At 39.2% G+C, this 22,482-nt stretch overlaps 1 protein-coding gene across 1 annotated transcript; it reads right to left on the bottom strand.

Annotated features, from left to right (window-relative positions):
- Nucleotides 1-3,851: 3,851 nt before the first annotated feature.
- Nucleotides 3,852-22,081, bottom strand: LOC112984473 (arylsulfatase D-like). Its single transcript, XM_026102364.2, has 11 exons — nucleotides 21,800-22,081; nucleotides 19,462-19,511; nucleotides 16,572-16,721; nucleotides 15,249-15,370; nucleotides 13,679-13,801; nucleotides 10,202-10,625; nucleotides 9,243-9,379; nucleotides 8,154-8,288; nucleotides 7,348-7,510; nucleotides 6,942-7,063; nucleotides 3,852-6,291 (listed from the first exon to the last, which is right to left on the bottom strand). Exons 2-11 carry the CDS (start codon nucleotides 19,485-19,487, stop codon nucleotides 5,921-5,923), a joined length of 1,773 nt encoding a protein of 590 aa, XP_025958149.1. The 5' UTR covers nucleotides 19,488-19,511; nucleotides 21,800-22,081; the 3' UTR covers nucleotides 3,852-5,920.
- Between the last annotated feature and the right edge of the window lie 401 nt (nucleotides 22,082-22,482).

Below are 22,482 nucleotides of genomic sequence, written 5' to 3'. Positions count from 1 at the left end.
GATTTTGTGTTGATAGTTCTTTTAAAATATCCCCTCACTTTGCTATGTCAATATTTGGAAACAACTAGCTTCAAGTAAGCTTGCATACGTCTAGCAGAATACTAGACCTTTTTTGATCCACTTTTCCTTTGTGTTCTTTGGGAGCAATTCATTTCTGTTGGCAAAATTCTTATTCTCTGGCATATGGTTCAATGTTGTTGAGTTTATTAAAATTCCTAATTCCTGACTTACTAGAGACAAAATAAATCCAGTCTCATGATTACAAACTTTCTACAGCCCACTGCTCCCAGTATATCTTGTGTGGACATATACATAAAATATCTGGAAACTTTGAACCAAAAAGATAAAAGCAGTGCTTGTGGAGCAGAAATTGTAGATTAACTCAAAAATCAGTGAGTTATTTTAAATAAAAAACTTTTAATTTCATATAAAATATATGGTTTCTTTCTCTAAGCACCTACTTTTGTCCCAAGAAAGATAAGTACAATTCTTTGTAATCTAATGATAGGCCAATATGGATCAAGGTGTAATCAGATTGTTATGCATTGTTGTGTTCCTAGAATGGTGTTTTAAAGTCACAATAACCGACCTTAAAAAATATTTATCAAAAGTTACTGGGTATGTGTTGCATTTTTCTTCCAAGTAGGGGAAAATAACTGCAATATTTTCACTTCCACTATGTAATGACCAGTAGATCAGAGTGCTCAAGGCTGCACCCTGTTAAATATTACCAAAATGTGCCCAGCCAGATCTTATGGTGCTGCTGACAGACCAGAAAGCTGCTTTGTTCAGGGAGGATGGAGCAGAGCTACAACAATTGGTTGCATTTCACCCCTTTTGCCAGGCTGTCAGTGTTGTAGACTGTAACAGGTCAAGTTGTATATTAATACAAACAGGTTATAAGTTGATGGGTACACATGTGAAGTGTATTAAAAGAGTAAAACATCTTGTTACTAATGCTATTTTTTCTATTATCGCCATAAAGTTCTGTTCTCTGTTTTAGAAGAAGTACATGCTTGGCACAGGGAGCTTTCACCTGTGAATAACACAGATCAATTTAATGTCTGAAATAAATTCAGGAAGTTCAAACTGACACTTCCAGGTAGAAATCTATGGGGATCAGTTGCTTCAGCAAAGATCTCTGGTATGGTTGTAAGCACTGTGGGTTGTCCAGCTGGGTCTGGCTGCCTCCCTTCAAAGTGGTGGGTCCTCTGTAAGTCCTGTGCCATAGCTGCCAATCTCATGAAGATACCCCGCATATCCTAGGGCAGCTCAAATGACATGAGGCATGTTTTACATAGGTGTTTCTATGATGTAGTTGGCTAGATATGAACTAGACATCTAAACTCTCACTATGGTGGATAATATCTGCAGTGATTCTGCTTACCAAATCCAGATATTTGTCTTAAGATGAAGTGGATAGCTCACTGACTTGTATTTATATGCATGAATGAAGAGTGTATCAAACTAGAAGGCCCCTAGGGTGGAAAATTTCTTATTTAATGCCTGTAAAATATTTAGACCCAAATAGAGCTATATTAAACATTCCCATGTTGTACTGAGAGGATCCTTACGTTATGATTTTGGTCCCATAGCAAGGCAATGCCAAATTCATCAAGAAACTATGGCTGCTCTCATCCCATGAACTTCTCCAAATAAACATTAAATTAGCATGGGGTGTACTACCCAACAGCATTTTATATGTATGAATGGTACTGAAGAATGGCTGTAGAGAGCACCTGAGGCAGCAGATTCCCCTCAAGGGAACAAGCAGTTTTGTGAAATGTGGGCAATCAGCTATGTAGCCTTCTATAAATGAAGCATAGGATGTTTTATGGATGTCTGCATTTATCCTCTCTGCCGGCAGGGTTCTCTAATAACTGGACTAAAATAGCTCTTATGGACATAGATAATTTCATACAATTTTTTTGTACATTTATATCATGCTTTCTAAATATGTTAGAGCCATAAACAGCTGCTAATGTGATTTAAACACTGCTAAATCAGAGATTGTATGGCTTGTTTCCATCATTCGTTCAAAGTTTCTGGGTGGTAAATAGCAATTTTGCTAAACTTACAACACTGAAAACAAATGAGAAAGCTCTTAAAAGCTTACCAGTTTCACAACATTTCACGGCCCTCAGTTTAAAAAAAATCACCATTTAAATTTCATATGTAAATGAGTGGCTGTCATCTCACAAACAGACGCAGAGCAAAGCATTTGTAAGGAAAAATGTAATATTAGAGGAGATTAGTGGGCTTGCAGCTGTGAAATAATCAGCTACAGCATATGCGTTCTTTAAAGCTCCTGCTTTGTGAAAGAATGAGAGTCTCTTCACATACCTTAAAAAAAGCATTAATAAAAAAAGATGAATAATGGTAGAAGAGCTTTGTTTTTTACAGAGATTTTATCAGTGTTATGTGAATCTCCTTGAAAATCATTTTAGCTGTCTCTGCAAGTGACTGAGGAGTTAATATGACTGGCAAACTGGTGATAAAATTACCCTAGAAAACTTATTGACTGTCTGGTGGGTTGATATCTCTGGAAGATGATCAATGACTGGAAATGCCCTGTTACACATGTGGGTACACCCTGTCATTGTGCTACTGACTGTAATTAGCTTCTAGTTTTGTGCTTGGCTATGTCTATGCTGTTATACTCACTCAGCTTTCCCATGGCTGGAACGGTTGGTAGCACAGGTTAACCACTACTAGACCCAGACAGCGAGAGGGAAGATCAGGTGTTGTAAGAGCATAACTCTCCCAGAGTCTGTAGTCCCAGTGTGCCTGGGGCTGATGGATATAGGGCATCTGCAGTACAAGTACTGCACTCTCAGTGGTCTACAAGGGGTGGGAAGTAGCAAAAGCCTATCAAGTTTGAGTTGTATTTTGAGTGGGTGGTCCATAATCTCCCCAGCTAGCCTGTGCATGGGTGAAGCAATAAACTAACCTGAAACCGCTGGGCAGGTCCAGTGTGACTGATCACAGACTGACTGGATTGGTGGCGGGTGCCACAATCTAGCTATAAATGCCCCTGGTAATAGAGACAGTGGGGGGACATCATTACATGGCTGTCTGACCCCACGTGGTGGCAGAGGCCCCTGGGTGAATGGTTACATGCTGGTGCCCAGCTGATGCCCAGAACCTGATCCTGGGGCCAGAGGGAGCGAGAGTCGCCTTTCCCCCTGAGTTGGACTGTGCCAGCTCACTGGGATGGTGACTGCGGCAAGTCTCAGGTGACTATAGCTGCACGTGTGTGTGTGTGTGTGTGTGCAAAGCTTTCCCTGACACAGTCCATCCCTTGCTTGGTCCACTTAAAAAACTGAACTTAGCAATTTCATGTTATCTAGTGTTCCTTTTCTCCCATGACAGTAGGTTAGACTGGATTTCTAATTTTAGGTGTTTAAAGTTAGGTAATATCAATTCCATCATAAGAATCTGAAAATACTGGCCACTGTTGGGAAACGCTTGAGTCTGGATCTAGGGAATTCTGGTTTGTACCTGTATTACTTGTTCTCAGGAAGGGACAACTGGATGCTGGCACTGCAGGCAAGAATTGCACAGTGTTTTATGTAAGTATAATAAATCTTTGTGAGAAGAAAAAGTAGTGGTATAGTTTGGTGAATGTAACGTTAGAGTTCTCAAAGAGAAAATTAACAAGTCTAAAAATATTGTTCTTCTGTTGCAGCTGCACAAGAAAGTAGGGTACCATTGTCTACTGACTACCCAAAAGGAGAAGACAGTATGATTTTGTGAAGGCAGTCTTTATTAATGCCCATGAGTATTACATGTGCAAAGCTCATGTTACCAGGCTCTGACTATTTGTTGATCCTATGGCACTTTGTGTATCACCAGGACTAATAACTGTAGCTTCATGGGCAAACCCCAATGGCCGGGATAAATTGTAACTCAGATGTTTTCCTATACCCTAGTTCCAAATGGATATCCTACAATGGTATGCAGTATTTCTGTGCAAAAAAGACTAGTTCAATCACATAAAGATGAAGCAGAGCAAGACTTGAAAAGTATTTTCTTGGCAATATAGTATTGCGAGATGCCTATTGGGAGAACATTATGAACAGGTCTTATACCCACATATTTTAAAAGGTGTTGAAAATTTGAGATGATGTAAAACCCCAGCTAATAAACTGGTTTGAGAATGGAAGGTCTTGGAAAAAGACTGAGGGAACTGAAAAATGTTAGTTTTAACAGTAATTTTATGTAAAAAATCCACTGGATATTGGAGATGAAAAAACCTTTAAATCTAGCCAATAAAGAACCAATGAAATCAAATGACCATTGAAATGAACCATTGAAATCAAAGGAGAAATAAAGCACACACACTTAACAACGGAGAAAATTAAGCAGTAGTCCAGTGCCCAATGATATGATGGATTCACTTTATCTATTGAAGTTTTCACAGTAAGACTGGAGGCCTTTCTTATCGATAGCAGTGAAGGAGCAACTGGGTGAATGAATTATAACAGTCTGTGAGATGCATGAGGCCAGAGTGTATAATATATCTGTACTTTTAAACCATAGGAATTTATTTACCTGCAGATCTCCTGATGAGTGGAATTGTGTGAAAAAAGTGGAAGAATAAAAACTGATGCCAAACACATTTATCAAAGGAGATGAACAAGAGAAATAGGCCCTAGCACAACAGTTAGAGAAGCAGTAAAAAATGTAAACTAAATCTGAGGGGAAAATTATGTTCTCAGATACATACGTATTCAGATATACGAGTGTATACTTATCGATCTGGACAGGTATATTTTATACCTCACAAGGAAAAACACTCCCTGCAAGGCCACCTTAATAGGAGCAACTATTTTAACAGACAAAAAAGGGAAGAACAGGATTTATAGCAGCCAAGGAAAGGAGATAGATTAGCAATACTAAATATTGGGTGGGATGAAGAATGTAATTTATGAAGCAAGAAATACCTTTATTCTGCAATTCTTATTTTGAAGGTAAATTAAAATTTGTTAACTTTCACAATTATTATTGGACATCTTTCAGAGTCTTGTCTGAATCTGTTACTTGCCAGCAGGAACCAGTTATGACTGAGATATGGGCAGCAAGAGAACTTGTATAATTCTGTGCCAAAACAACTAAGCTGGTTATCAGTGTTGCATTTCTGCAACATGGCAGAATGTAATGTCACTATGCCCTCCCCAGTGCTGCTCAGGGAGCTGCGTGCAATGGTAGCTTTGGAAAGTGAAAGTCCTTTCCATCTTGTGCTTCCCGTTGGAAGAGGCTGGCACTGATCAGAGGAATCCCATCCTTCTCAGAAAGTGCTGACAGCTGTTATCTGACTTATCACATTTCTAGGGCAACTGCCTCACCAAGGCACTTACTCCTGATCCAGAAACCCCAGGCTTACCAGATGCCATCATCAGTGCTGCTGGAGGAACCAGCAACAAAGAAGGAAGGAAGCTACATTTAAAGGAGATGCTGTGTGGAACTATGGGAAGAATTATTTTGGAGCAGGAGGGACTGCAAAAAATATTTTACAGGGGGCATCTTATGCATTGCCAATAAAGATAAAATTAAGGGAGGCTTTGGTGGAATGACTTAGAAATTTGGAACAAAAGCCAAAGTTAAGCTTCTAAGTTATATTTACAAACAGCAAAAGATAAGTTATTTTGTTACTGGTATAACTCTGATGTTGGCCTACTTCAGTGCATTTGAATTAGTCATTCAGTTGTCAGCAGGCAGAACTTAAAACATGCTATTAAGAATATACTTCCTTGATCTCTCCATGGCAGTATCCTGCCTAATGCAACTTTTACCAAATATACTGCCATCCACTGGAACAATTCTCAAATATAGAATCCATTAAAAAAAATATTAACCAACACCACCAAAAAGCATTCTTGATCTAAAAGCACTTCTGAGGAATTAACATTTTGTTCTTTTATAGATCAGCAAGTTTGTTATCACCTTCCTTATCACACCAACAGAAAGGGAATGTCCCACAGCATGGCTGCAGCCATGGCTTCCAGATAATGTTGTACAAGGACAGCTGCTCTGGGACTGGAGTCAGTGTCCTGCGATGCTCTTCAATAGCTCTTCCAATCTTCTTTATTACAACGTCAAAGAGGGGCTCAGTGTCAGCTGCTAGAGGTTTGGCTTCAGAAGGGTCTTGTGAGAGATCAAACAGCAAGGGAGGGTCATGATATGTCACACCTTCCCCAAAGCATGGGCAAAATCCTCTGTCATAACAAGCTCCAGCCCCAGGTGGACGAAAGACTGGTGTCACATAATGAGCCTTCCAGATGGATCCACCTGTCAGGAAAGAAGTAAGCTTTGCAAAGGTACTGGCACTAGAATACTGCATGTTTTTCTAGAGTTCATTTTTTGGGAGGAGGGCTGCATTTCAGCTTTAGACTTGCTAGTTTATATAGTATTTTAATTCAAAATTTAAATAGTACAAAATCAAATCAAAAAGGTAAAATGGAGATTTCAGTCATATTTTTAAATTCCTGCAAAGTTTCCAGCAAGTGTCACTTTTGCCTGACCTTTTCTTCCTATGGAAAAAAAGATTTTGCCATTTCCTTATTTAAGTAGCAGAAAGACATCTACAGTTTTGACAAGGGACTGAGGCAAGAACTCCATCAGGCAAGGATTACATGGACTCCCCAGGCTTTGTATTCAGAGGTGGGCGAGAACTGGAACCCACATGCTACAGAGGGAAAACCTGTGAGCTGCCAGAATTTTTTTTTAAGCTCCAGTATTCTGCCTGGCATGATAGGCCTCATGCCACGTGCCTTGAAGTGAATTCTTTCTCTCACATAATTATAGGTAATGATAGTGAGTTATTTATCACCTTACGCCTGGAACTACTTAGAAAGTTGCATTTGCAGAATACCCATGCCAGGCAAATCTGCCCCCCATAGATTGAACCTGGTTCTTGGGAAAAAAATTTCAGTACTCACTGTCTTTCTGGTGCCACCGCACTGCATGTAAGTGAACGCCACAGTAATGAAACAGGAATTCATGCTCTGAGTGCTGAACTGTTCCTTGCAGTAAAGGCATCAGGTCCCGGCCATCAATTACCCTAACAGAAAAAGCAGAAACCACCAAACTGGGCTAAGCTGTACTTTACTGCATTCTTTATGTACACCTTTTGTTGGAAGTGACAATGCTGAACAAAGAAGATTTATGACTAGCTGCTGAATCTCAAATGTAAGAAAGAGATAAATGGACTGTGGTAACATTTATAGGTCTAGAAAAGTGGCGGGAGTGGGAAAGAAATCCTCAGGTTTTCAAACTGTTTCCAAATTGGATTTTTCATCATCTTGGGAAAAGAGAAGGAGTAAAGACAATTCATAGAGTTCGTACCGGTCCTGGGGTACTACTCCTCCAGCCAGATGTACTACTGTAGGATAAATGTCCATAAGGCTCGTAGGTTCATCAATAACTGTGTCTGCAGGTAACACTCCTGGCCATCTAAATATCCCTGGGACACGGATTCCTCCTTCCCAGCCTCCCATAGCTTTTCCACCTTTCATTAAAAAAACAAATTTTGATTAAAACAAACTTTTCATTAAAAATAAAGAGAAATTCTAGACCATTGAAATTGTATTAACATAAACTGACTAATGTTATCCGTTAGCCTTCCTTATCTTTTCGGTTTTTCCATGAAGCTCATTCTCCTCAATATCAGTGACAGTATGTTCACTACATTAGAGCCCTCAAATGACCTCACCCACTTACTCCCTTTTGTTGGTTTACAGACAAAAGCATTGTCTCATTAGAATTTGGTGTGGATAAAATTTTCAGACATGAAATGATTTCCCAACATAGTTCTTTTCTCTTTCTTACAATCATATAACATACCTGCAAGAGTTCGTATGTAAGATGCAGATAAAAATATTGAACAAGAAGTTACACATTCTTAATCAAAATTAGCTTGTGATCAGTTGCCTCAGAAGGAAGTGCCAGTTGGAGAATTCATGCTTAAAAAGAACATCTGTACATACTAGCATTGTCTAGATTTTTGAATACATAATTAGAATAAGACAAATTCCCTTCTAAATGATAAAACACCATTAGTCCTTGAGCATATGGTCTTACTAAGCTTTAGAGGTGTCCTGAGTACTTAATTAGTTGTTCTTGGATTGTCAGCATCCCCTGACAGCTCTTACCTCTATATATTCCATTCCAACCGCCCAGCTGCCTTTTTCCTTCTTGTCTTTCCAGCCATCCACCATGATCAGAGGCAAAGTAAACTAGTGTAATATTTTTCAAGCCTTCCTTCTCAATAGCATCTAGAACTTGGCCTGTAACCACAGGAATGTGCGAGTATTAAAAAGCAAAAACACAGCTTACACCACTTTTATCATCTGACTTGCAAACATTCATCCATATAGTTTCTTGTGTAGGTCAACCTATGTAGGGCTGCTTAGTGTTTGAAAGAAATATTTTGCAGGATCAAGATTTATACCTGTGATTTTGGAGTCTATAAATGCATGGAAAATTTGTAATGCGCTATAACTCCTTTATTGTTAGCATTATAACAGAAGAGTCACCTCAGTCACAGACATGATATGTATGCATATGTACCTGATTTTTATCCCTTTTGCAAAGATAGCTACTTTTCATCCTCCATGATTGGATGATATATAACCTTCCTTCCCCTTCGGAAAAAAAACAAAAAAACAACAGGCTGAAAAATACCATGAATCTGATTTCTGGAGCCATATCAATTAATACTTATAAATATTTCTGGATTTGTGAATGGACTGAAAAATATTCAGTATTTTACTGAATATAGCATTGACAGACAAACAGCCTCCTGGTTTACATCTGGAATTAATTTGCTTATCAGTTTTATTCCTTTCTGACATGGCCTACTTAGAAAAGACACAGACATAAGAGGCTGAAATTACTTGATCTTGAATAATCATGGAAAACTAAATAGTTCTCAGTCCATATAGTGTTTAGAAAGAAGAGCAGCTGCTTACCTTTGGCAGGAGCCAGGGGGACATGATTAAAACTTAGTAAACACTAGACCAAAAAAACCTGAATGAGCAGAAAAACTCATTTGGTCCCAGATCAGAGAAAAGAAAAAGCCAAAAGTATGGGCCAACAGTGCTCATACAATGACAGGTATTCATGACAAACTTAGGCCTTTTTTCTTCCTTGTTCTTTTAACAATAACTGCCTTTTCTATTATACATTTGGATCCAGATATTAGGTAGCTGGAGACGTTGTTATTTGCAGTGGCAACTTACCCACCATCCAGTCCATCTCCTCTACATTGTCTCCATATAAACCATGGCTGCTCTTCCCAAGAAACTTCTCTGTGGTGAGGAGAGGGGTGTGGGCATGTAAAAAGGAAAGAAAGAGGAGGAACGGCTTGTGCTTGTTTCTAAAAAACAGAAATCAACACTTTGTTATTAGGGAAGAAGGTCCTTGATACATACAGAGGTCATTCATAATGGAAATTGGTGTTATGATTTGCATAGATCTTTCAGCAGTGACTTAGAAAACATCTTACTTTGTAAGATATTAAAAACCAGTGGTTATGATCTGTCCCACAGAGTAATATTTAACTTACATAAAATGACCCTCTTTTTTCCCTGAATCATACCTAGAATGATTTCACATAGACACTCCACTTTCTCCTATTGCAAACCATCACAACGCTACTGAAATCAAGGGAGTGGATGCATTTCCTGCCATCTGGTTTCCACGTGTCAGTCCGTATGATAAGACAACCTCATGGCTCTATTTCTCCTCTGCTAGTTTTGAGCTTTCCTCCACTCTTGTCCCTGCACACACACATATTTCTGCCATAAGCTGCTATCCTTTAAAGCAGCAGTGATGGTCTAATGGGTAGAAATACATATTTCCTCAAAATTGCTTAGAAATATTCAATCCAACATGTGAATGTTTGGAAAAGTTATGAGTTTTAGCAAAGCTGAGAATAACAGATATCTCTAAACTAACTTTTGGTTTAGTACTGTAATATCGTTATTAATGATACCAATAATTAATAATTATTAGTTATAATAATATTATCATACTATATAATATTATAAATATTATAAATTGTATTAAATATTATAAATATATGACATTAATAATATTATAAAAATTATAGAGAAGATTTCTCATGGGAAAATGCTGCTTAAAAGTTGCGAGACATGCAAGAACTGGAATAAATGTGTTCAAAGGAAACACACTTTACCTTTCAATAAATGAAATAGACTCCCTCAGGATAAGGGATGTAGTCCTCTCTGTCACCATTGGCTGTTCAGTAACTTCATGGTTTCTCATCATAATGCAGTTCCAGTGTCTTATGAATCCATAACTTGAGAACCAGGATGCAAAGAACAGAAGACTAAACCCAGCAAGGCAGGTCACTATTTTCCAGCTGACCGAAATCAAGCCTGTAAGTCTTCCTAGGGCAGAAGTGAGTGTAACAAGACCAATCATCTGCGTGTAAAGCCAGAGTTTCCTCCTAAATTCTCTGTCCATCTCTGGAGGTTCTGTTGTTAGGCAGTCACTTATTAGCGTAAAAGGCATGCCATAAAAATAACCAAACCCGTGGTTTAAAGGGTGATGACAATGGTCATTGAAGGATTCACAGTTAACACCTTGATGCCACTTCCCTGAAAATACACATTGTTAACATGTAAAGAAATAATATTTAAAAATGAGCTTTTCCTACTACAAAACATTTCTCAAAAATATGTTTTTTTTCTACCTAAGTTATTCATTCTACAGATATATTTCGAGTATGAACTGATGTAACGGAGTATATCGTAATGACTGATGAAAGCAAACCTCTATAGCATATAAATTTCCACTGGAGTTCCTGGTGATTCATGCCTCAAAGCTTTAGCCAAATGTAAAAAAATGGAGTAAAATAGGAGCTAAAAATTGAGAAGCATCCAGATTTTCAGAATTTATCAAGAATGTATCTCCTTCTTGGAGACCTGCCAGGCATGAAATAGGAGGAAAAAGTCCTTTTGTATGTACAGGGAAAAATAACATTGTTCTTTTGTCTCTTTACCTTCAACATACAATGGAGAAAGCTGGAAACCTTTCAATGGGTTCATGTCAGGACTGTGAGAATACTCAATGACATGCCCGTGCCTGATTGATAAGGGGAACTATGGGCTACACAACAGCATAGTCAAATAGCTTGTGGTGCAACAGTGGGTTTGCCAGGCAAACCAGCAGATCCAGAAGAACTTGAGCACAGGAAGAGCAAGATGATCAGGATTTCTTCTCAAGTTATACATATGTAGCTTTGAAGATTGTAATACGTCTGTATACTGGATGAGAATAAAAGGCATTGTTTTTTGCCATTTATTTGTATTTTATCAATTTTTAAAAGTCAAAGACATCAGGAGCTCTTTTCTTTTAAATAATGAAGTCTTCAGATATCAAAAGGAACATCCCATAACCTTTTGCAATACCACTTGTCCTTTATTATGAATATACGCCCATTATGATAAAGGACCCATCAAAATAAATCTCTCACTTCCCCTCCAGTCTGTTCCAACACTTATGCAGAAATTTAATAACTTGGCTGATTTTGCTCAACAAGGGGTGGTAGTAAATGTCTGAATCAAGTGACCAGAATCTCTTTTTTCTCACAAGAGAGATGCAGTTTAGCTACATTTTATGACCTTTGATGTAATGCAGGACTTGGATTCCAGATTTATAGATCTAAGTGAACTTGTTGTACTTTGTGAATTTTACTTGAAAACTGATTTGCAATCAATTCTTATTGTGGAATAAAGAACTGTGCATTTACAGAAAGATATTATCCTAAACAATTTGCTTACGATACTACTAATAGTATACTAGCAGCCAACTCTGAGTAGATTTCAATAGAATTTCTGCACATTATACCAGGAGCAAAAAAATCTACTTTAGAGAAAAAGAATGCTACTTTTTGGATGTCAATATAAGGACAAAGTTCTAATCTAGGTGGATGGATTTCTTTCAGCCAAAATCTCTATTCATTTTGCCTCTTGACATGTGTGCCTTGACATGTTAAGAATGACCAATAAAATGAAACAGATTTGTAATCAATACATAGATGTATAGGCCATAAATACAGGTGCAGATATGGTATCCTTAGATTTCAGTAGCCAGATGAGGTTGAAAAAAGCTTCTGATATGCTGCAAAAGACTCAGATCTAGAGGATAATTTAAATATGTAATTAAGAAAAATTAAGTTTATAATTAAGATAAATTAACCTGTGAGAGCATAAGTTACACAACATTGGCTTTCAGACTACAAAGAATCCTCAAATTGTTTCCCAAGTAAAAGTATACTTGTCACATCAAGCAGCTGGTAATTAATGGTATTTAACTTTGCAGTTAAATTGTTTGTGCCCAAAACAAAACAATCATGAACCTTTCAGGTGAGTCAATTTAGGGCTCATTCACCTGTGCTGATTTGGGCAGACACTGCGTAAGATTTCTTGCTTCATGACTTGAATGTAAAGTTTTTGTTACGTTTGTTAGCATCACTCATCAGCAGTGTTTTCCACCATCACTTAAAGTGCAATTCATCGGAAACTGTCAATCTGGTTGGATTAAGTGATGCTCTTGATATCCGTGATGTGATTTTAACTTTGATGCCTACAGGGAAAATGCTGGCCTGGTTTGCTAGCTAGCTTCTTGGAGGGATGCAGCACAGATTCCCTACAGGACAATACTGTTGGCAAAGTGGAGACAAATGTGATTGTTTTGTTAGTGCTTAGATGCTGAAGCACTTGGCAAATGGACTTGGGCTGTTTTATGAGTATTCTAAAACAGTTAAAATAATATCACTACAAAACTAACAGGAGAAGACTAAGTAATACACAACCTAAAAAACTTGGAGGGCTTCATTTAGTATTGCCCTCTACATTTTAGATTTATTATGCTGAATGAATACAAGCCAATTGCTGCAGAAACTTTTGTTAGAGAATTCAATTTATTTGTGCAGCTGATGTTTTTGTGTATCAAACATAGATTTTGGCTATTGACATGCTCAGATGAGGTAGGGTGAATCACTGAAAAGTCAACTCTGGAATATCTGTGTTTTTTCAGAATGTGAAACTGTGTGACATATCTAAGGTAGATAATTATTTGAAATGCTGAAGGAGGCAATGTTTTGTGGGCTGTGTTGAGAACTTGGTCAGCTATAGTGGCACATTGTAATTACAGAAGAAATAATTGTGCTGTTTCTGTTCTTGAAAGACCAAATCATTTGATATTGTAAACTGATTCTATTGTTTTAAGTAGCAGCTGTTCCCTTTTGTATGACTTGTGAGCTAGCTCTGAACTGTATAAAGCATGAAGATGCATATTTAAGTAGAACTCCTGTATTTGTTTTTATGAAGATAGTCCTGGGACAATTATCATGTTACTAGTAGAATATTATTAAAGAAATATTTTAACAACATATTGGCCATTATGTTTTTAACAACCACAGCTATGTTTGAAAGCAGGTCAATGGTGAAGTTTATTTTCTTTAGCGGACACTTGTTCTTTTAAGAGAGATTCTTTTTGTTCTGGATTTCTTCTTACAAGATATTTTTGGATCAGGAAAGAAAAGAACTACAACTGAGGTATGACCAGCTGTTAACTAAACCAAATGCTTTCAGTGAGATATGCAGGTGAAACTCATTCTATGCCATCTTCAGAAATTTCTCCATACCTATTAGTCCCGTGCTGTAGCCTTGTTGCTGCAATATTTTGGCAAAAGTGGTTTCATTGGGAGGGAGCCCTCCTGAGCCACCATTCCAAAAAATAACACGATAATTGTTTATAGCATCCATGCCTATAAAATATAATAATAAAAAATCTTAGTAAGTATAACCAGTAGAATATTTTTATCAAATATATATTCATTGCTTCCTGGTTTCATTGATTATTACAGTGTTATTTTTTTTGTCCTAACGCTGTTTGTTCAGGGAAACGAATCTATGACACTGGACAAGAATGAGAAAGAGTTAAATTTTTCCATTATATGATACTTATTCTTCTTTGAATGGCACAGCTGTATAGAAGCTTTTGTATGTTCCAGTGGCATCCAGGCTGTATGGACTGCACTGATCTAGTGTGATTGTGAGGGTGGGTAAGAGGGTGAGGAGGTTAAAGCTCAAACTTCAACTTCCCTAAGACTGTTTGGGAACTCAAAACTTCCCTGCATGGTGATGTGGTGGGTTTCTGACTCCTGAAAACAACAGAGCAGCTGTGTAGCTCCCTAGTCTTCTCCTCACTTGTAGGTTTACACCCTGTTATTTGGCATTATATACTGACATAACCCTATCAAATGATGTAATGTGAAACACAATCTGTCATATGCCACAAAACTGGGGATAGAAGCTCAGTCTCCCATGGAAATGTTGAATGTATCTGACCCTGTTGTTATAGTAGAAGAGAGAGTCTATAAACACTTGTGTACATTTTCCAGCTACCTCAGTGGGAGCTGTCAGAATGAAAGTAGGATGATGCGACAGCTTCAAAATGCCTTGGGAATGGAGATGCTGAACATCATTTGCAATAGAACAAGTGTCAGAGAGTTGCTGTTAGGAACACGTAGAGCTATTTGTTTATCGTATCTCTTCATCTCAGGAATACGGTTTGACAGGATAGTATTTTTTCTTCAAAAATAGAACCTTGAAAAATAATACAGCTGTCAAACTTATTTTGTAGGATAGATGAATTCTGATACATAGCTAACAAAGACTTTCCTGTAAAGCACTCACTCTGTGCCTGGACTGGAGGGAGTGGACACGAATCTGCTCTCTTTTACCTGCAAGGCCAAGCTATTTCTGATACCTGATGATGAGTCACCCATTATAGAAATCAATGTAAATAGTGTTTCAGAAATGTGTTGCTGTTCATGTTCTGAGTGATTAATTTTTTAAATGTAACAATTTGTACTAACTCCATTCCTGCTGCATTCCGTGTAATAGAGCACCAAAATGCAACAGAAGTTGCTGGTTGGAAGGGAGCAAGCTGCTCTGCAGACCTGGTTCTTCTCTGCCTCGCTTCCCCCCAGGTCCCTCGGTTGCACCACATAAATACAGATGTAACCTCAGAGTGCCTGATCTAGCTGGTGGGGCCTTGTGTGCCTACTAAGTGAGGGATGACATGTCTGCGGTACCCTTTCTATTTGCACACCCTCCTTTCTTTTGTGCCTGTTGTATGAGATTGTTCCCTTTGGCAATAAAGCAATGTTTAAAGGCTACTTTTAGGTTTAAAGGTTGTACAAGGTAAACCTGATCGGAGGGGATATCTGCCAGTGAGGAATGCTGCTCTGCTGGGGGTGCAAAGTGGAGCCGCAGCAATGTGCTGAGTCAGTTTCACTCCTTCTTTTGCCAGACGGTCAATATTTGGGGTCCTAAAAACAGAACCAACATTATCAGATGTCATTCAGAGGGGCTTCAAAGCTATAGTGATGAGGAATAATAAACTTAGATTTATTTGGGGAAATTTCTTCTATTTGAAGATGGCCCTGTACCCTTCCCCTTCCCCTTCCCCTTCCCCTTCCCCTTCCCCTTCCCCTTCCCCTTCCCCTTCCCCTTCCCCTTCCCCTTCCCCTTCCCCTTCCCCTTCCCCTTCCCCTTCCCCTTCCCCTTCCCCTTCCCCTTCCCCTTCCCCTTCCCCTTCCCCTTCCCCTTCCCCTTCCCCTTCCCCTTCCCCTTCCCCTTCCCCTTCCCCTTCCCCTTCCCCTTCCCCTTCCCCTTCCCCTTCCCCTTCCCCTTCCCCTTCCCCTTCCCCTTCCCCTCTTTAATTTTTTTTTCTTTCTTCATTAACAGTAGGTATCTGGATAAGTTTCAAGGTAATAATTTCTTCTTGTTTTCCCCAGTCGTACAAAGGACTTCACAGAAATGTATCCTGCTGCTCCTGAAGAGCAAAACTCATGCCTAGAGGATGAAGTTATGTTGAAGTAGATGCTGAGCCAGGCAGAGCCTCATCAGCTACCTATCAGAAACTGCCGGTCAGTGTCAGTCAGGGTGAGATTCTGAATACTTAGCTGGATGAGGAGACTGATTGTACCAAATTTGGTTTTGTTCGGTGAAGAAGTGACAAGCTGGTAGGAAGCTAGCAGGCAATAATGTGTCATGATTTTGAAAGAGAAAGCAAATTCTACATCCTTGGGTCTGAAAAGAGAAGTTTTTCCTAGTAACATGGCTCATCGCAGTGATTTATACTGGATTTTGATGCGGTGCTTGGAAAGAATTATGTAAGAGAGTTAAATGAGGTAATGAGGCTTGATATGTGGAAGGAGGGAACAATTTTTCTATCTTCAGGTGTGTGCAAGAGTTTAGTGTTTCTCAACAGTTAAGAAATACACAAGAACTAAGGACATATTCCCAGACTAAACCAGCTCTGGATAGCAGCTCTGGCCCTGGGAATGCCCTCTAAGGTGTGTGATTATCCTGATAGTGCTTTGCACTTACTGTTAGTGGCACCCATGGGAAATCCCCCTATTTTTGCAGTAAATGGACCTGAAGACAGGCCAAATGGTTGAGGACTGGCAGAAGTCTTACACTAAAAAACAGACAAACACTGTTCATTATTATGCTCTATTTCCTTACCTGATAGTATCATTCCCATAGCAACCTATGTCCCCTATACCGAGGTCATCAGCCATCAACAGGACAATGTTTGGCTTTGTGGTAATGGAAAGCTGTGTCTGTGGTGGTTGTAGAAGCAGACAGAAGACCAGGGGCATGACCAGTGATCTCCTGAAACACAGAAGGAAAGAAAGCCAATGCCCTGGCTGTTCATCACTCCTGCTGCATGTGGCTGAATACTGTCCAGAGTGAGCTTGACTGCAGACAATTCTCTACCCAGTCAAAGACAGCATCTTAAAAACTTCCTTCTGGGTGAGTTAGCTTATGGTGGAGATCTGTGCAAAATTTCAGCTTGAGAATGACATCTTCATATTTGCTTCATTATGAAAACCCCACATTTATTCACATTTTAGTCTTTCTTATTTTTCTTTGAAGGCTGCGCGTGAGCAGAGATTGCTGTGGATCCCCATGAATCATTTCAGCTGCCTTCACATATCACGACTAAATATGTCAGTAAGACAGAGATTATTTTAGGCTATCCTCTCCCTCCATGACTCACTATATGATGCTTCTAGCAGAGAGAGCAGCAGCCCCTCATAAGGAACAGTGAAAATTTCTTAGGGCTAAAGTGTGAGCAAGAGTTTCAGTGATTTATTTGTGACTGTCAAAGCTATTCAGATGTAAAGCCTGTTGCCAGGGTCATGAAGAGTTTTGGACGTTAACAAGTGAGAAGGGAAAAGGCAGCACTGACCAGACTGAGGACATACGGTCTCTCCAGTAGTTCTTAGATAAGTGGAATGCTCATTTGTCGCAATAGAGAAAATTGTGGGGCATTTTCTAAGAACGTGAGCAGAGTTTATGACTCATACTTTTGTCTCTAGACTGTCTCTAATACAGCATAGAGGGAGACAGATGTCTAGAAGCTCTGCCTAGAACAGGATCCAGGGATGATTCAAGATCAAGGCATAGGCACTAAGTGAATATAAGTTCCTCATGGGCCTATGGAGCATCTCATTTCTGGATCACTTTCTTGGGCATATGCACAAAAATTCTGCTGGAGTGACGTTATAGGCCCTCTTTGGATCTCATCCTTTGTGCTTGGAAGACATGCATACAACGTGTATCTTTATTTAGACACACACTGTCTGTTCCTCTATTTAGATGTTCAAGACTAGAATATACCTGTAACATGCCAAAGTTTCACCGTCAGCCTAGCATTGCATCATTCCTTTTAGATATACTAGAGATTGGCTACCTACCCACATTAGATATAAACATCCAGTTCAAGCAGCCTACGCTATCTGCAAGAGACCTAAATACTTATACACATATTCCTGTATTGTTGTGTACGGGAGGACAGGGATTTGGAAAGACGCTTGAAGAATATAGGAGGATTATTTAAGAAACATATGAGTTGTTCAAGTGAGAGAGGGCTTCAGGGCTTAATTCAAGGTGTGATTTCCAAATGAAAGCTGAGTTAAATACAAAAGAAAAATTAAAAATTGGTCAGCCAGTATTTCTTTCTGTTGTGGCAGGAGATCTATAACTGGATATAATATAGACCTCTGCTTGGCAGTCAAGAAGTGACAAAGGTGAGAGAACTGTTTTATGGAAGCAGAGCACTCAACATTTTATATGCCTCCAAAACTGGTGAAACTTGCATTTGTGTAAGACTTGCACTATAACAATAAACTGAAACATTTAATGTGGTGCAATTTTTCAGAAAAGGAATCCCCCATCTGGCTGTCAAAATTTTTCTGTTTAGGATTATGCCCTCATTCTGGAGAAGAGCTGTAACATAACTAGATGTGTAAGCAGATCTTTTTCTGCACTAGCACCTATAAAAACAGCCACGTGTGTATTGTATATGCATGACAGCTTAAATCTTGAGTATGGCCCTCTGTTCAGGATGAGGTGTGGGCTGAGGGGAGAACTATTAGGGAACGCAGGATAACTCACTGAGCACAGGACACTGGCTGACAGCCTCCCTGCCACAGCAGCGCATAGAGATGGCAGAGAGCTGGGGAGACTGTAGGGGCATACTCATTTTCTTTCATAATACCCCTGCTCTGGGTGGGAAATCAAATCATTCTTCCCTGCGAAAGTCTTTGAGTAGGTAGAGGGTATGTTAAACTTTGATATTGACTCAAACATACACCATGAAAGGAAAGTATCAGGTCCATAACTTTAAAATCTCCTTTTCTAATTGTTTCCAAACTTCTCAGGAGCATTGTGACTTGGGAAATTATGTATGAAAGACAACATGTAAGATCAGTGTATGGGAAAATGCAGAAGAATGTCGAGGAGATAGGCAATGCAGGCTAGCCAGACCGTTCTGTGGAAAAAGGAGCAGCAACAGGGCATGTTGACCCACAGTCACACGGCTGAGCCCGTGCCAGTGAGGCTCTGCACCTGGGCTTTGAATCGAGATTAGCGATGAGCTCCATATGCTAACTGGGCATGTGTATAGTACGTAGAAACCTCACATAGTGCCCCTCGCTGGCGTTCCTTGCCCTGGACCGATGCTCAGCCGTGCCAGGGATCCCCCGCTCCATTATTGCCTCGATCGGGAAATCTCTGGGGAACCCCTGCTCAGATGCAGAGGTAATAAACACCCCATATTGACCATAGTGTGCCTTGTGTTTGTGTATCCGTCCCTGCCAGGAGTCCAGGCATTGTCTCTGCCTTACCCTTACAATCTTTGCTTTCAAGGTTTGGGATACATTTTAGAAGTTGTTTTGGGAAGCTATTGAACGCAAGCAACTTCCTCTGACATCCTTCTCATGAAGGTTGTGGCTATTGTGTGGTGAAAGGTTTAAGAACAAATAACAAAAAAATCAGCAAATCATACTGTTAGTATACTTTAAATTGTTTTATAATACAGTATTATATCTTTATTAAACTTACGTACCAGTAATATGTTAGTTGCCAATTCATTTCTTCATCTAGTGCATTCAGATCCTGTAAAACCAAGAGAGATAGCATTGTCATGTTTGCATCTTCCTATTAGTCATTGCAATTAGAATGGATAAAAAAAACTTAAACCAAAGCCCTTCAACATTGTCTCTATTTTATTGACTTCAGTTGAGCTTGGATCAGGCCCTAAATGGAGGCGACTAAAGGCATTAATGTTATTTGTTATTGATAGGACATCTTCACTTCTAAGAAGATTTTGCTCTTTTGTGTAGAAAATTTTCCCTTAAGATAGCAAAATAATTCTCTTGTGTTGCATGACTGTACTGTGTATATACTTACTATTCAGTCAGAAAGGAAAAGAAGATCTTTTCAAAATGCAGTCCTCAATATCATTTATTTTTCTGTAATCACAGAGACAGTAATAGCTTGCTGCTTCCTCACAGAATGTGCCAAGTTTCCTTTCAGGCTTGAGAGAGGTATATTCAGTTGTAGAAATGCTAGTCATCCTCTTTCAGTGATGATATTTTCACAGAAGACACTGAATTTGTGTCCTCTTTTTGTTTGACTTACATTCTAGCTTAGCCTTTTCCTCCTTTAGCTGTGTTAGATTTCTGGATTTGATGATATTTCCCCCCTCTTTGTACAGCTTTGTGCAAAGGGTTCTCTGGGGCTTTCTCTTTTACGATCAGGACAAGATGAACTGTTAAAAGGATTTAAAGTAAAGGCCAAATGACCTTGGTTCACAGGCTTTAAAATAGACTCCTTTTGAATTTACCAATGCTTGGTTAAACAACATTGAACTATCCCAAGTGTCCCAATTTTATAAATTGTGTTGGCTTAACATTTCATTTCCCAGAAATGGTAGCATTTAGCAGTTTAGTTAATATCTATCTGAGCAGGAAATATTAGTGTTATGTGCTTCTACTACTTGGATTTTCTTAATAGTTCTTACACTCTCTGAAATACATTTCATTCATCTGTGCTATGAGCTTCAATGGGGAAATTAAGATTTCTATGCTCAGAGTTTTAGAGGAAAGGTGATATTCACATGAGATTAGAAAATAGGTGTTCAAACAGCTATAAACATTTATTTGCAAACATCAGTGTTGACACAGCTCTGTCTATGGACACTCAGTTTCCTGCATCTGGATTTGTGCCTTTGCTGCATCCTAAGTTTGTATAGGAAAGATATTGGAATACATCTCAGCCACCTTTTACACACACATAGAATATGCCGCAGTAACAACTGAAATAAATGGAGCTGGAAATATTCAAGATGAGGTGTAATTATTTGTCACTAACTGCCCGCACTTGACAAGAGTTATATTGACTCAAAGCACAGGATGGAGCTCTAGGCTGAGTCTCCTCAGGAGCTGCCTATAAAATAACAGTTATTATACAGAGAACAGTTTGCTGCACTGAATGATATTACCCTTGTCAAGTCATTTACTTCATGTAAGGCAAGAGCAAAAGGAGAATATGCTGTAGGTGTAAGAGGGAAAGTCAAAGCAGTTTGCTCTGTTCCTCATTGTTTTGAGAAGCTGGAGGGGGCCCTAGTCCTCACACTGCAAGGAAGCTCTTCCCGTGGGCGCCCTGAAGGTCCCTGGGCTGACAGGAAGCCCCTGCCCCATTCAGCCACAAGCAGTTTGGAGAATACTTTTTGGGACCTCCACCCAGTGTTCCAAAACAGCACTTAAGCCATTGTGCAACCAGACAGTCTGCCTTATTGTCTGAAATGAACTCAGCTTAAAGCAAAACTCACCAATTATTGATCCCCCCACCAAAAATTAGGTTCTATCCTGTTCTTCATCCGTTTTAATCATTCAGGGGGGTATAGCTAGTAGAGCCTTCAGAGTATAGTGATTTTTTTTTTAATGACTGAACTTTTAAAATCTGTCTTTACTTTTCTGCCAAAATATTCAGAAGACACTGACACTGACCAAATTCAATTCTAGAGAAAACATTCGTATTTTTAGATACACTTTTAACACAAACAGTACCCATTTGTGGCATCAGTTTGGCAACACTCAGTGAAAACTCTTGCAGGTAATCTCATTCAATCTGGTACTGTACAGTCAGAGAAAATATATTCCAAAAATACCTAATTTATAGACTTGACACAGCTAAAATAAAAGCCAAAATCATGAGAAAAAGTTGTCTGCAGCTGACTGCTTTCACTTTGTATACAGGCATCTATGTGAATAATGTTGTTGTAAGCGGAAATGCCTTCTAAAGGCTTTTTCAATATATTTTTATCTACTAACACACTTCTCCAAACACCCACTAAAATTTTCCTGTGCATTAGCAAACATAGAAAGGGAGCAATACAATACCTGGTATCAAGTTACTCTCTGGTGTGGGAGAATGGCTGGCAGCTGGTACACCCGAGTGTGAGCTTAGTTTCAGTCAGCTTAAATCTATTCCAAATTTTTCAGCAAAGCAACTGCTACTACAGCACCACGTCCAACATCTGTTTCTGAAGGCAGTCCTTAAATAATCTACCCTGTCTGCTCATGCGCATTTCCCCACAGGAGATCTTTGTTAAACTGGAACTTTCAAGCTGTTGGATGGTCTAATTTATGCTGGCGTTCCTTAAGCTGCACCTCCTATCGCTGCCTGTACAACAGTAACATTCATGCACACAGGCAGTTTGGATTAGGCAACACCAGAGATTTAGGGAAAATGCCTTCTGCTCTGTCACTGCTTTCTCAAAGGAAGCAAAGGGCCTCCTGCAAGCCTGACACACGCTAATGAAAAAAAAATATAAATAACAGTTCCCAATAAATGTCACCTTATTTCCAGCAAGGAAAACAGAAAAGTGCTATACTGATGAAGCAGCAATTGCTTGTTTGCAGGAATAGAAACTGAGAGAATATCTTTGCTTTATAACAGCCTTGAGGGTCTGCAGTGATAACAAGAAGCTGAAAAGCAAAGTAAGTTAAAAGCAGTAAAAAAGCAGTTTTAGGGTATGGGGAGGAAATTCCAGGCTGGGACCGGAATTTGCTTTCCCTCAAAA

The sequence above is a fragment of the Dromaius novaehollandiae genome, chromosome 1 (assembly GCF_036370855.1).
Source record: "Dromaius novaehollandiae isolate bDroNov1 chromosome 1, bDroNov1.hap1, whole genome shotgun sequence".
NCBI classification, from domain to species: Eukaryota; Metazoa; Chordata; class Aves; order Casuariiformes; family Dromaiidae; genus Dromaius; species Dromaius novaehollandiae.
Note: the sequence above shows the minus strand (reverse complement) of the source record. Positions and strands in the feature narration are given on the sequence as shown.

Excerpts from the sequence above, each read along its gene's own strand:
- LOC112984473 (XM_026102364.2), bottom strand. The coding sequence starts at position 19,487 with ATGAATTGGCAACTAACATATTACTG. Across the intron at positions 13,802-15,248 it reads CAGATATCCCCTCCGATCAG|GCATGGATGCTATAAACAAT; the intron begins GTTTACCTTGTA and ends TATATTTTATAG. Across the intron at positions 9,380-10,201 it reads TCTATTTCATTTATTGAAAG|AAACAAGCACAAGCCGTTCC; the intron begins GTAAAGTGTGTT and ends TCTGTTTTTTAG.